The sequence below is a fragment of the Artemia sp. Qi Xiang Cuo genome, chromosome 18, assembly GCF_049724085.1.
Source record: "Artemia sp. Qi Xiang Cuo chromosome 18, ASM4972408v1, whole genome shotgun sequence".
Taxonomy (NCBI): Eukaryota; Metazoa; Arthropoda; class Branchiopoda; order Anostraca; family Artemiidae; genus Artemia; species Artemia sp. Qi Xiang Cuo.
The window spans coordinates 59,592,497-59,608,257 of NC_142811.1; the positions used below are offsets into that span (position 1 = coordinate 59,592,497).

A 15,761-nucleotide genomic window follows, 5' to 3' on the forward strand; every position below is an offset into this window, starting at 1 on the left:
AATTGTGTTCATTTTGGTGACAGTTCGGGGACCTTTCAAAAGCAGGGCCCGGTTGAGCCCAATCACCCTTTATCTGGCTCTGGCTGTTGTTCACTAATTTTTTGGTAGTGTGCTTTGATTTTTGACGGCCAATAAAACCAGGGGTGTTTTGGATAATATGGTAATTCTCGGTAAATTCCAAAGCCTAGCAGCGCCTCGGCATGTAACAAGCATGTAAATGCTTGTAAAGACTTACAATCTTGTTAAAACATTTGGTGGCTGTTGGCAGGGGCGTCCTGAGGCTCATTTTATTGGAGGGCGATTTTCGTAAATTTTACCGAATTGCTACCTGATTTATGCCGAATTTTCTGCAGAAATCAAGAATTTTGCTAAATTTCGGCCGATTTTGCAAAATTTCACCAAATTGCTACCTGATTTGTGGCAAATTTTCTGCAGAAATCAAGAATTTTGCTAAATTTCGGCCGATTTTGAAAAATTTCTGCCAAAATTTTCGCCTTCGGCGAAAATTTTACCGGTTTCCAAAAAAGTTGGGGGGGGGGCCCGTGTTTTACCTTGTGATTTTTGTCCTTATGTAATTTTGTTATGCCTTTAGTTTGGAAAATAAAAACCTTGAATCTCAATTTTTTTTAGCTTTCGTTGCTGAATTAGTTTTCGAAACTAATCGATCAGACTAAACTTTGCAGTGTAAGTAAAATGAATTAGCTTTAAGTTTCGTTGATGAATCGGTTTTCTTGTAATATAACCAAATAGATTAAACTATATTATCAAAGCTAAATTGATTGGGTTTTGAGAAACAAAATTGAATGATACATAGGCAAAGATCAAAGATATTTATTAATGGAATCGAAGGGACTGAAAGAAAATGAGTAACAAAACACAGTGAACAGTTGTATAAAATACACAACAACAGTAAACAGTTTTTAGTAAAAAAAAAAAAAAAAAAAAAAAAAAAAAAAACTTCCACAGTATGTGTTTCTTCAGAATGTAGCAAATTAAAATGGTTGTAGAGACGATGTTAGAAATCCACCTAGAAGTAGAATGAAATTTATTACCGTTGTAATATATACCCCCATTAACTGAATGGTCGATTCGACGCCATATCTAGCAGAAATAGCTCTGGAGGATCTTTATCCATATCTAATATACACCTTTTTTGGGTATATTACCCGTTTTTACCGCTAATATACCCGTTTTTTACTAATCGATCTTCTAAGATTTTAGAGCTTTGGAGAGTAAACGATTTGTTTCTAACAAAATCTAAACACAGTTCTTACTTCCAAGGCCGTTTTTTTTTCAGAAAATACTCCTAGATTGTTTTTCTTTTCAGAAACTTATGCCTCTTTGTGCTTGGATCAGTATTTTAAGGAATTAAATGAGAATATAATCAAAGTCATGTGTTGAGTGTCAGAAAAAAAAAAAAATTAAATGTAAGCACTTCTGAATGAAATCAGCGAGTTCTAACATCCTAGCGCTTTGTTCAAGCAAAAAACGAAAATCTGAGCAGAATTATGTAAGATCAGAGAAATACCATTTTAGCAAATTGATATGCCAAACCGAGGGTCCATTACTCACAATTTAGAATACTATTAATAGGCTAATAATAAGCGTGTAGTACCTAGCAGTATTTTTTGCAAATAATACAGCACCGTATGTCCAATGTTTCAGATATATATATATATACATATATATATATATATATATATATATATATATATATATATATATATATATATATATATATATATATATATATATATTTCATGATTCTCATAAAGTGATCCCAGAAAAAAAGGAGAGATTAGGATCAGAAAAAAAAAATTGATTAGATAGAGGTAGTAGGTTTTACAGTGAGAGAAGGAGGTCATACCCAAACTCTTGTTTGTGGTGATTTTTGTCCGTTTTTAGCTTGATTTGCATATTCAATTTAAGTTTCACTCGTTTTAAGATTTATTTATTAATTTACATTCATATCGATTGTATGTTTGTTTGCATTGATTGTTTATTTAATTTCTGTTCGTTTTAAGTTTCATTTGTACTTCAATAGGAAAATATTTTTTTCGTCTTAAGCTTGATTTTCATATTCAATCTAAGCATTACTCGCTTTAAGATCTATTTATTCATTTATATTATTATTTGTTGTATGTTTTTGCTATGATTGTTTATTTAATTTCTGTTCGTTTTGGTTTCATTTATTCTTTAATAGTAATTTCTTGTCATTTTGAGTTTGAATTTTAAAAGGTATTTGTATCTGCTGATTTTAAGTTTAAAATGGCCTTTACTTTTCTTTGAAAAACTTATTTTTCGAAAAGTTTTTTTTTTAATTAATTTTTGATTGCGAAAAATTTTAAGTTTTTAAAAATTCCTTAGTTCAAATTGAAACTTTAAAAAAATCAAATATTTATCAAAGTATCAAAACTGATATCAAAGTAACAATATCAAAGTGAAAAAATGGGTTTTTGTTAACCTCGAAGTTTTTTTTATCTGATGTTTGAATTATTTTTAACAAAATTGCTATCTCAAAATTTTTATCGGATGGGTGTGGGGAAAAAGGGCGTGGGGGGACTAGATTAAGCTTCGGTCCATTTTGACTCTTTAATAGTGAACTAGAACTTTCTATTTTCAATCAAATGAGCCCTCTCTGAAGTTTATACGTGTATCCCTTCTATAAGAACCATATATATCTCCAGAGTGCCTGTCCCTGGGCCCTGGGGGGTTGTGTCGACCCTGGAGTTTTAATATCTGAAACATTTTTTAATAGGGTTGAACTATTTTTAACAAAATGGTCACCTGAAATTGTTATTGGATGGGTTTATCCATCCGATACACCCAAAGGCGTGGAGGGCGGGAGGGGCTAGTTGCCCTCCGTTCTTTTTTCACTCTAAGAAAATTAACTACAACTTTTAATTTCCATTCAAATGAACCCTCTCTGAAGTTTATACGAGCATACCTTCCATAAGAACCATATATGCCCCCAGAGCAATACGTACAACGCCTGCCCCGGCCCTGGTGGGGATGTGTCGACACAGGAGTTTTTCTTATCTAACCTTTGAACTATTTTTAACGAAATGACCATACGTAAAGGAGTTTTTGTTATATGATCTTTGAACTGTTTTTAACGAAATGGCTACCTCAAATTTTTTATCAGACGTACTTGGGGAAAAAAGTCTTGGGGGGGGGGGGCGGTTGCCCTCTGATCACTTTTGACTCTTAAAAAGGGGACTAGAACTCTCGATTTCCAATCGAATGAGCCCTCTTGGAAGTTTATACGACGACCCTTTCTATATGAAGTGCCTATGGGAAAAAAATAAATGGAGTGTGGGGGGAAGCTAGCTGCCCTTCAATGACTTTTGACTCTTAAAAAGTGAATTATAGCTTCCAGCTCCCAATCAAATGCTTCTTATATGAAGTTCACATGGAAACCCCTTTCAAAAGAACGATACTTGCCCCAAGTGATTACTTACAATGTCTACCCCCGGGCCCTAGGGGGCTGTGTCGACACCGAAGTTTTTGTTATCAGAACTTTGAACTATTTTTAACAAAATGTCTATCTCAAAATTTTTATCCAATGTATTAGGGCGTGGAGGAGGGGGGGGGCTAGTTGCCCTCCGATCTCTTTTGACTCTTAAAAAGTAAACAAGACCTTTCAATTTCCAAGTTTATACGAGCATCCCTTCCATAAGAACTATATATGCCCCTAGAGCATTACTCACAACGCCTGCCTCCGGGCCCTGGTGGGTTCCGTTGACACAGGAATTTTTCTTATCTGACCTTTGAACTATTTTTAATGAAATGGCTATTATAAAATATTTATTGGATGGACTTGGGGAAAAAAGGGTGTGGGGGGGGGGATAGCTGCCCTTCCATATCTTTTGACTCTTAAAAATTGAACTAGAACTTTCAATTTCCAATCCAATGAGCCCCCTCTGAAGTTTATTCGAGCATCCCTTTCATAAGAACGATATGCGCCCCCAGGATAACACTTGCAACGTCTGTCCCCCGGGCTCTGGGGGGAAGATAATTTCTTAAACCACATTGGCCTGACATCACATAAAGAAAGAAAAACGAGCGAAAATGGGGTTTTTATAGGCCAAATGACGATACTGAAAAAACAAAGCGAATATTTCGAGAGTACAAACGCCTCTCTTCTTCAGCGCGAAACGAAACGATGTATCAATAAAAGCCAAAAATTAAAAGAATTAAAACCAACTACCTAACAACCAAATATTCGCTTTGTTTTTTCAGTATCGTCATTTGGCCTATAAAAACCCCATTTTTGCTCGTTTTTCTTTCTTTATGCTCTGGGGGGAGTTTTTGTTATCTATTTTTTGAACAATTTCCAAAACACTGGCTATCTCAAAATTTGTAACGGACGGGTTTGGGAAAAAAGAGCGTGGGGGGGGCTAGTTTAACTCTCTTGAATCTTAAAAAGTAAACTAGAACATTTAATTTCCAATCAAAGGAGCCATCTATGGAGTTTATACGAACATCCCTTTCATAAGAACCATACATGCCCCTAGGGCATAACTTAGAACGCCTTCCCTTGTGCCCTGGGGGGTTCTAATGACACCGGATTTTTTCTTATCCGACCTTTGAACTATTTTTAACAAAATGTCTATCTCCAAATTTTCATCAGATGGGTTTTGAACAAGACGGCATGGGGGGGCGGACTAGCTGCCCTCGGATCTGTTTTGACTATTAAAAAGTGAGCTCGAACTTTCAATTTTGAATCAAATGAGCCCTCTCTGAAGTTTATACGAGCATCTCTTTCATACGAACAATATGTGCCCCAGGGCATAATTTACACCCCCGGGCCCTGGGGGGTTGTGACGACACCTGAGTTTTTGTTATCTGACTTTTCAGCAATTTTTAACTTAATGGCTATCTCAAAATTTTTATTGAATGCATTCGGAGAAAAAGGGGCATGGGGGGGGCTAGTTGCCCTCCAATCTCTTTTGAATCCCCATGGCATAACTTACAACACCTGCCCTCGGGCCCTGGGGGGCTGTTTTGACCCCTAAGTTTTCGTTACATGGTCTTTGAACTATTTAAAAAAAGTTATCTCAAAGTTCTTATCGGATGGGTTTGAAGAAAAAAGGGTGTGGAGAGGGGAGGGGCTAGGTGCCCTCCAATCTCTTTTGACTCTTAAAAAGTGAACTAGAACTTTAAAAGGATTAAATTTGATATTGTTTTGAACTTTGCCATTGCGGAATTTGATGCAAGTGTAGACTTCTACGTGCGGATTATAGCATTCATTATGGCTGTCACTCAAGCAAAATTTGATTAAGGAATGAAACTGCTTCAGGCGTTGCTGGATAAAATATAAGCAGAGCAGAAAAGTTTTTCTGTCTCAATAATTTCCCTTCAAGATGAAGTTAGGCAAATATCAGCTGAAAATGCAAATCTACGAGAGGAATCTAAAAAGCTTCGAAATGATCTAGAGCAAGAAAAATTGCGGAATAACGATTTGGAGAGTAAGCTTCTGGACATCGAAGTGAGAGAAAGAAAGTTGAATTGGATTGTTCATGGTCTGCCTGCTGAAAAGCATAATCAATCAGTGACTAGCAACGTAAAGTCTCTTCTTTCTGACAAATTGTAAGTTACCGAGGACATTTCTCTTACCAAGTGTTATCGCCTTACGAGAAATAGCAGTTCAAACATCACTAGTAGGAAAACTAGTTTTCGACCGGCCCCTGTTTTTATATCACTAGACATAGATCATAGCATTGAGGTGATTCTCAGTGAGGTGAATAAGTTGAAGGGTGGTGGAATTCGCATTTGTACTGATCTCCCACCAAAGCTACATGTCCTGCAGAATAAGCTATTTTCTTTGGGAAAGGGCAATCGTGATTTGGGTTTGGTTCTTCTTACGCGTATTAAACAAAAAGGGAGTAAACTATGGCTCGAGTGTACAAAGTCTCCGTCTTCACAGTGGGATATGATTGACTAATTACGGTAATTAATAATGACATTCGTTTGGTGAGATTATTTTTATTACTTTATGTAATGTTTCTCTGTTCATAGGATCTATTATTTTTATTTCTTGTGAGGTTTTTTGTCCCTCTGTAGACTTATTATAAGTTTATTTTCTGTCTTTTTTGTGTGTTTCTATTATTTTTATTTCTTGTGATGTTTTTTGTCCCTCTGTAGCTTATTATAAGTTGAGTAGTTGAGTACAATAATTTTTTCTGTATCCGCATTTCATCTTACAATGAACAAGTTCCATTTCTTTCTCTTGTTTCTATTTATTTTCAAGCGGTTTCTTTTTCTTTCATCATTATTTTCGAGTTCACGCTTGTTCAGTTGTTTTTGCTACCTTAACACTCAGACGGTGTGCATTTTGCGAAAGTTTCTGCTGGTCCTGATCATAATTCTGATTTTTTACATTGGATGATAGTTGTATTGGGGATAGACTGAGAGACTTAGAGTCTAACTCTTTTGATTTTTCCATTTTCCAGAGCCATGATAAATTTTTTGGAAATGAGATTAATGATGGTGGGCGAATGAATTTTCCAAAATGTAAATATGAATTACCTTCCGAAGTTTCTGATCTTCCCAGTATCGGTGTTGTGAGAACAGGATTTTTAAATTGTAGAGTTTTTTTTAGTTCACAGGATGATCTTGTCGATGTAGTTCATAAGCTATCTTGTCATCTCGTTGGATACTGTAAGACTTTTCTTATAGACCCGGCTCCTCATGTTACTTTTCCTGGATATCAATTTACTTTCAAAAACCGACTGACAAGGCGCTAAGGTGGTTTGGCAGTATTAGTTAAAGAAAGTGTCTCTTTTCAACACCTTTCACATCTATAAGCTTTTCATGAGGAAATACCTTTTGAAGCAATGGTGACTGAAATTAGTCTTGGAAAAAAAGATATAGTTTTTGCGTAGTATACCGACCTCCTTTTTCTTCAGTCAAGTCTTTCCTCTCTAAACTCTATGATTTTTTGCATCAACCTCATTTTCAAAACAAAGATGTTATCCTTTCCGGAAATTTCAACATTGACCTTCCAGAAGCTTCAAATGAAGCTTCTGTTGGTTTATTGTCTTCTTACTTTTCTGCATATCTGCTTCCTACTTGCCTAATACCTACAAGAATTTCACCTAGTTCTGCTTCTCTCATTGATGATATTTTTACATCCTTACCAATTAAAGCAAATTTTTGTGTTTTAAGTGATATATCGAATCATTTCCTGCTGGTTTCGGATTTAGCTTTTACTTATAAAATACCGCAGGTAAGTAAGGAACGTCAAGTACGGTTAATAAATAAAATAACATTAAAGCGCCTAAATGAAAGCCTTGATCTGTTGGATAGGCAGGATGTAATATCCACGGAGGATACAAATATGGCAACTGTTACTTTCCTAAGAAATTTCAATTGCTGCCTTGATTCTAGTTGCCCATTTGTTACGAAGAAAATTTGCAGAGAAAAATTTCCTATAAGGCTGTGGATAACGTCTGGAATTTTGATATCAGTTAAGAAAAAAAACCAGTTATTTAAAAAGCAGTTAAAGAATCCAACTGATTATAATATTAAAGATTTTGAAATTTTCAAAAATAAATTAACTGCACTGATACGATTGTCAAAACATAGGTATTATAATTATAGAGTCTTTCGAAGAAGCTCAAAATTCTGCTTACAAAACGTGGTCTTTAATTAATTCTATTATAAAAAAACAAAGGAATTCTAAGTTTCCTGAAGTTATTAGTTTAGAAGATGGTTCGACTACTAACAAATTCGGGAAAGTGACTGATATGAATACTTATTTTGCTAGTTTAGGAGAGAAAATTGTTTCGTTACTAATGAACCAGTTTGATTCACGTAGTAATAAACATTTTTCTTCATACCTTCCATCTCCTCAAGGTAATTCAGTTTTTCTTGGGCCTATTTCTCGGTCTGAAATAACAAAAATAGTGTGTGATCTAAATCCAGGTAATTCAGCGGGAATTGACAGGTCTAGTTCTATAATTGTTAAAGAAATATTGTCTGCAGTAATTTTACCATTACATCATATAATTGATCTTTCATTTAAAACTGGAGTTTCCCCGTCTGCTTTTAAAGAAGCGAGGAAAATTCCGCTTCACAAAGGTGACTCTCCTGAAAATCCATCCAATTGCTGCCCTATTTCTATTTTGTCAGCATTTCCTAAAATATTTAAGAAGGTAATTTATAAGAGGCTCTATGACTTTCTTAAATCGTTTATTTTTTTCACAAATTGCCTGTTTGGTTTTAGGTCTGGATACATTACTGAACACACTATCATTGCTCTCATCCAAAATATTCATGAATGCTTAGATAGAGGTGAAATTCCAGCAAAAATATATTTAGATTTATAAAAAATATTTGTTACAATATCCCATTGTATTCTTTTTCGTAAATTGGATAATTGTGGTGTGCGCGGACCGGCGTTGGATCTAGTTAAATCTTATCTTGATAAGAGAAAGCAACGAATAGATGGAGGTAATTTTCTCTCTTCGCCTGTTCCTCAGTCCTCGACGGTTGGGGTGCCTCAGGGCTCTGTCCTAGGTCCTCTGCTTTTTCTAGTTTACATAAATGATTTTCACCGCGCTTTGGCAATCCCATGTCTCAGCACACATTTTGCTGATGATACGGCAGTTTCAATTTCTGAGAGGAATGACGAGGAGTTGGAGGCAAAACTTGATACTACATTTTCTAATGTTCTCGAATGGTGTTCTGCAAATTTTATTGCTTTGAATTTATCAAAAACTAATTTCATAATTTACGGCAGGAAGTCAAATATATGCCCTCGTATTACCCGAGTTAGTTCTTCAAAGTATCTATTATCAATATCTCGGGTGAAAGTGATAAAGTACCTTGGACTTGATGAAAGCTTATCTTTTAAAACACACATTCAAAATATACGCTTAAAGATTTCAAGGTATGTTGGTTTAATGCGGAGGTTGAAGCATTATTTGCCCTACTCTGCTTTACGAAGCATTTATTTTGCTCTGATTCAGTCTAATATTAGTTGTTGTTCTCTAGTATATTTATCTACATTTAAAGGTCATATTAAACCAAAGTAGATTTTACAAAATAAAGCAATAGGAATCCTCAAGCTTTTGATTCCATCGCCTATTACACTTTCAAATAAGTCTTCTATAGTATTTTTATATGCTTATCTGGATATACTTCCAGTTTCTGAACAATTTACTTTTGGAGCAATTATTTTCAAATTTAATTATGACATTAAGAAATTACCGCCATATTACCTACCTCAATCAAAATTTGTTCTCCCAATCACAAGATTTACATCGTTATAACACGCGACAAAAAAAAAAGTATCTACATTGACAAGTATAGTACTGAGAGATCTAAATTCGCCCCGTTCGTGTCAATAGGCTGGTGCTGGGATGCTCACAAGGCTTTTATTGATAAATTTTCTTCTATCCATTTAATAAAAAGGAATCTTAAATTTCATTTAGTTCAGGATTGCTTTTAATTAAGCGTATTTTTAATATGACTAAGTTATTTGTTTGGATTGTTGTTCTAGGTGAATGTGGGCCTCTCGGCTATCTTTTAGTATTAATTTATATTTAATAATATTGTTTTTTTTATATTTATATTTGGATCCTGGGCTAGCTGCTACTTTCATATTATTGTTGCATTATTTTATCTTTGCCGTCGTAATTATCTTTGTATTGTAGCATAATTTGTTATTGTATCTTTGTCTAGGCCTAGTTTTTCGAGCTTGTCTTCCCATGGGCCTATGTCAATTATATACATTTATATGTTAATAATAAAATGATTGAAATTGAACTTGAACCAGAATTTTTGTTATATGATCTTTGAACTATTTTTAACAAAATAGCTATATTAAAATTTTTATTGGATGCATTTGGGAAAAAAGGGTTTGGAGGGGAGAGGAGTGGAAGCTGGTTACCCTCCAATATCTTTTGACGCTTAAAAAGTGAACTAGAACTTTCAATTTCCAATCACAAGAGCCCTCCCTGAAGTTAAATGAGCATTCCTTCCATAAGAACCATATATGCCCCCAGGGCATAAATTATAACCCTTGCCCCTGAAGACTGTGGGGAGAGTGCCCTGCTCAAACATATAATTTCCAGAACTTTTTAAATTTCCAATCGAATGAGCCCTTTCTGAAGTTTCTACGACAACGTTGTCTATACAAAACCTTATATGCCCCCAGGACATAACTTCAAACCCTTGCCCTGAGGTTTGTGGGGGAGTGCCCTCCTCAAAAACATATTTTCTATTTGGAAATCAATTATGCTGTACAAAATGGCTATCAAAATTTTGACTGGATGTGTTTGGGGGAATGATGGGCGTCGGGGGGGGGGGTAGTTGCCCTCCAATCACTTTTGACTATTTGAATTTCCAATCAAATGAGCCTTTTTGAAGCTTCTACCACAACACCTTCTATAAAAAACTTATATGCCCCCAGGACGTAACTTAAAACCCTTGCCCTGAGGGTTGTGGGGGAGTATCCTCCTCAAAAACATATTTTCTATCTAGAAATCAACTACGCTGAACAAAATGTCTATCTCAAAATTTTGATTGGATGTGTTTGGGGGAAAGATTGGCGTCGGGGGGGGGGGGGGGGGTTAGTTGCCCTCCAATCACTTTCAACTATTAAAAAGGGGCACTAGCCCTTTGAATTTCCAATCGAATGAGCCTTTTTTGAAGTTTCCATGACAACGCCTTCTATAAAATTCTTATATGCCCCCAGGGCATAACTTAAAACCCTTGCCCTGAGGGTTGTGGGGGAGTTTCCTCCTCAAAAATATATTTTTTATCTGTAAATCAACAACGCTGGACAAAATGGCTGTCTCAAAATTTTGATCGGATGTGTTTGGGGGAATGATGGGCGTGGGAAGTGGGGCTAGTTGCCCTCCAATCACTTTCGACTATTAAAAGGGGTACTAGAACTCTCGATTTCCAATCGAATGAGTCCCCTTTGAAGTTTCTACGACGACTTATTCCATATGAAGTGCCTCTGGGAAAAAAATAATAATAAAACATTGGAGCCGTATGGCCTGTACTATAGGCAACGCTATAACGTTGCCTCTGATAGTTGGTGGTAACAAACTGCAAGTAAGGAGCTACGTGGGTCAATCGTAACCGAAATTCTAAAAAAAGAATTTCGAATTTAGTAGATATATAAAAAAAATTGGCTTATTCTGCTGATTCCAAATATATAAGATTCCTTCATTTTAGTGTTAATAATCAAAGGTTACGAGCCTGAGAAAAATTTGCCTGATCTGCGAAAAAGAGGGTAAACAAACCCTTAAAGCCAAGAAATCTTAACGAAAATCACACCTTCAGATTCAGTGTATCCGAGAACTCTATTGTACAAGTTTCAAGCTCCTATTTGCAAAACCGTGGAATTTCGTATTTTTTGCCAGAAGAAAGATCCCAGATGCGTGTTTTTTTTTCCAGGGTTGATTGCATCGAACCCATAGTCCTATAATATCGGGAAAGGCCTCATTCGAACGCAAAATAAAAGTTCTCGTGACCTTTTTAAGTAGCCAAAAATATTGGAGGACAACTTACCCCCCTCCCACCACCTTTTTCCTCAAAGTCGTCCGATCAAAATGTGAGATTGCCATTTTGTTTAGCATAGTTGAAAAACCCAGTAACTATGCCTTTGGGGTTAACATCTCCCCCCCCCCCCTACAGCCCCAAAAGACAGGTCTATAAGTCAGGAAATTTGCCCATTGTTTACTTATAGTATTTGTTACTGGTAAGTATAGAGACATTTTTTTAGGGGGGGGGGGGTGAATTTTCTGCGGGTGTGCTTTCCACTGGGATAATTTTTCATTCCCGGGATAAATTTCTCGGGAAGTTTCCGGGGGGTAAACTTTTCAGGGAGTATTTTGCACTGGGGGAATGCCAGAATTCCTATACGAAATTCTTTTTATGTCTTAAATTCTCTTTGCTGACTCAGTTTTAGATGTGAAGATGTTAATGGTAATTGTACGTGCTAAATTTTCACTAGGATTGAATTGTCTAGAGGATCTTTGCTTGGAGGGGGAGCCGGTTTTATCTAAAAGACGATCAGAACTTAAGTAAAAAAAAAGAATGTCTTTTCAACTGAAAGTAAGGGGCAACATTAAAACTTAAAACGGACAGAAATTACTATGTACACGAGGGGAGGCAAGGGAGGGTTGCCCTCTTCTTAATACCTCGCCCCTTACGCTAAAGTTTGACTTTTTGTCCCAATTCTTTAAGAACAACTCCTGAAACACAAGGGTCTTTTTATTAGAAAAATAAGAAGCTTTTTCTTAAAGCACTGAAAATCTTTAGCGTGTAGAGCAAGGTATTAAGAAGGGGGCAATCCCCCTGATATAGGTAATGATTTCTGTTCTTTTACAGCTCTAGTGTTGCTGCTTACTTTCAGTTTGAAAAACATGTTCTTTTTATTTAATTATCCATAACAAACCTCCTAATGTTAAATAGAAGTACTTTAATGTATTTAAGTCTTTTAAACCTAGAGTTGAATTATATGAATTTATAGACCATCATGGGAAAAAACGGAAGTTTTGAGATTTTTAGCATAAAAATTCTCTATCTAGGTACGTGATTAAATTCCTTTTATACATTTTGTTTATACTTACTTTATTTTATTTCACTTTCAATTATTATTAATTAAGTTTCGTTTCATTTTAATTGTGTTTTTGTTAATGCTTTACTTTCCTCAATTTCATTTACGAATGTTTAAATAAATTCTGTAAACCAAATTATAAAAAAAAATTTATAATCACTAAATTTAAATTGATTTTTTTTTTTTTTTTTTTTTTTTTTTAATTTAAGAACGTCAACTTGTTTGAAATTTATCCACGAGACTTATCCTTTGATCAAATTAACTTATTAATAAAATTGAAGTTGTTAGGAATGACAGAATTGAAGATGAAAGCTTCCAGAGATTTTGTGTGATTACCAGTTAATAGAGAAGAAGTAAAACACTGATATACTTACGGCCTTTGCATTCTGGTCGGCCTGCCAAATCGGCGTATGTGCATACGCCTGTTCTAGGGTCAAAAACCAAACCTCCACTACAGATGGCTTCTGTTGGCTTATTGTTGGTACAAATGTAATATCGGTCACACACTGACTTATCTGGGTGGGGGTGGATACCGTTCAATCGGGGACAAAATGGACTAGTCCCTTTTGGTTTTTCTAGGCAAGTTAAAAATTTACATTAATAATCGATAACATCTGACATAACAATATAAATAACGGACTCGATAAAACAGAGATTATACCTTTATATATATATATATATGTATATATATATATATATATATATATATATATATATATATATATATATATATATATATATATATATATATATATATATATATATATATATATATATATATATATATATATATATATATATATATATATATATATATATATATATATATATATATATATATATATATATATATATATATATATATATATATATATATATATATATATATATATATATATATATATATATATATATATATATATATATATATACTGACAGTAATATAATAAATTATTTCATGTTTTGAAAGAAGAAATGCCCAGAAATAAAAAAAAAAACAGTACTTCCGGGGGGAAATACCCTAAGACTTCCGCTTTTGAACATGTGGGGGAGCGCTGACGAAATTAACCCCCCTCCCCCTAAAAAAGCAGGAGAAGAAATAAATCTGTGGATGTGCCTGGTAAACAACAGATGGAACAGCACACATGTGACTAAGCAAATAACCAGAGACTAGAAAGCAGTTCTAAGATTTCTTTCTAAGTTGCAGTCCTGAAATCCATATTCCAAAATAGCGGTTGTAAAGAATATAAACCTAGTTACAGCGGAGGCTCTAACGAATGAACCAAATTTACAGTCAGGAGATAAAACAAATTGATTAATGCGGAGCAGGCCTATACATAGGAGAACTTTGACTCAATGACCCAACTCGGATTCTCCCTAATTTTTTTTTAGTGTTTTTACGACTCTGCCATCTCCTCCATGTAAAGTGACCACCAGTGAATTCCTGGATGCGTGCTAGTGAGGGGAAGTCCCCTGCCTCTCACCAGGTATCCATGGCTAGCGGGACTTGATCGACAGAGCTGGTATTAGGAAGAAAACTCCTTTCTCTTGCCTCGGATTGCTCCTCAAGGTATCTTTTCTTGTGTCACGGTTGGCGCTTCATATATCCTTTTTGGGAGACGTTACTGGCTTCAGTCTATCCGATCTCGGCACTGTGGTCCAATAAAACACCTTGGACAGGACGGCCAGTAGCTGGCTGGTGACTGAATCAGGGGTAGTGTGAGTGTACCCCTACTTGTGTCAATTGCTCTGGATGGCACCACGAGAAGGTTGGTACCACTACCCTAACGGGGGACTTAATTTTGCAAAATACAGGAATACCTTATGTTACTACTACGACTAACAACTCAACGCAGTACCAAGCAGCCTGAGGCCAACACATTCACGCACGCTCCTTCTCCACCCCAGCCTATTCAAAACCTCCCTCTTTACACCCTCCCAGGAAGTCTCCATTTCTCTTAAATCTTTGCTTACGATATCCTCTCACTCCAACCGAGAACAGACTGCTTTTCGTTTAGCCCTTGACGGTTGGCCGAGGACAACCCTCGGCCAACCTTCTCCCTTCATTCGCAGAATGCGCCCTAGCCATCTCGACCTTTCTCTCGTGAAAGTCCTAGAAAGCGTAATTGAAACACACTTCATACAGGCTAATGTTTGACATAAAGTCAGCAATCGGCTACCCAAATCTATGTGTTGGCAATTTCTCTGGAAAACATTTAGCAAATATTCCTGCGTTTCTCGGAGCACGCGCATGCCTCAGTTCGATACTTGACCACTGTCATCACTGTAGCTTCCAATACTCTTATCTTGGTTTGCAGACTTATCTTTCTTTCCCACCGTATTGACTTATAATAATACTACCAAGTTATGTGAAGCTGTCCACTTGATCGATCTTTTTGCTACCCAATGTCACCTTTTCATCTTCAGTTATTCCTAGCCATAGTGACCTAGTCTCTAAAAGTTCGTTCATTTTGCTCACACACTTTCATCTAGGATGCTTAAATCGTCAGCATAATCTAAGTACAGGAAATGTTTTACTTCTCCATTTGATCCCGTGTTCTCCCATTGTATTTGCTGTGCTCCTTAAGACAAATTCCATCAAAATGATCCGTATAAATTGAAATAGAACACAACCCTGCTTAACTCCTGATCTAATATGAAACCAGCTACTAACCTGATTTCATACCTTAACCGCAGCAGTGTTATTCTCGTACATAGTAATAATCACTTTAATAAAACTGAGGACTGAAGGGGTTTACTTTTCCCAGTTCTCAATTTACTTTCAATAATTCGGCATTTCTCAATTATTAACCTAAGACTGAAAATCTACCTTCTAAAACCGCACTATTCTTCTCTTAAAACTTCAGCTACAGCATCTCTAAAAGCCAGTCTCTATTTGGCAGATTCTGCAAATCTGCCATCTTGAAGAAAACGTCGAAGGTTGCAGTATCGGCAAACTGCCAATACGGAGCCGGAAAAGAAGTCTCCATCGAAATAAAATTTGCAGATTGGCGGTACAGATTTGCAGAATCTGCCGAATGGAGACTGGCTTTAAGTCTAAAAAGTATCGTCATACTAAGTAATTTGCTACTTTTTTCATTCTTTTCATTATTATGTATACGATTTAAGTGCTAAATTGCTAGTTTCATCTTTAGAAAAAAAGCGGCACGCAAAGACAAAA

At 35.7% G+C, this 15,761-nt stretch overlaps 1 protein-coding gene across 1 annotated transcript in view; it reads right to left on the reverse strand.

Moving 5' to 3' along the window:
• Positions 1–925: 925 nt before the first annotated feature.
• LOC148941712 (uncharacterized) overlaps positions 926–15,761 on the reverse strand; it is a 96,779-nt gene continuing 81,943 nt past the window's right edge. The window contains exons 5-6 of the mRNA XM_089104235.1: positions 12,955–13,155; positions 926–1,027 (exon numbers count right to left, since the gene is read on the reverse strand). Coding sequence (XP_088960361.1) covers positions 993–1,027; positions 12,955–13,155 — 236 coding nt within the window. The 3' untranslated portion in view covers positions 926–992. The remainder of the gene's footprint in view (positions 1,028–12,954; positions 13,156–15,761) is intronic.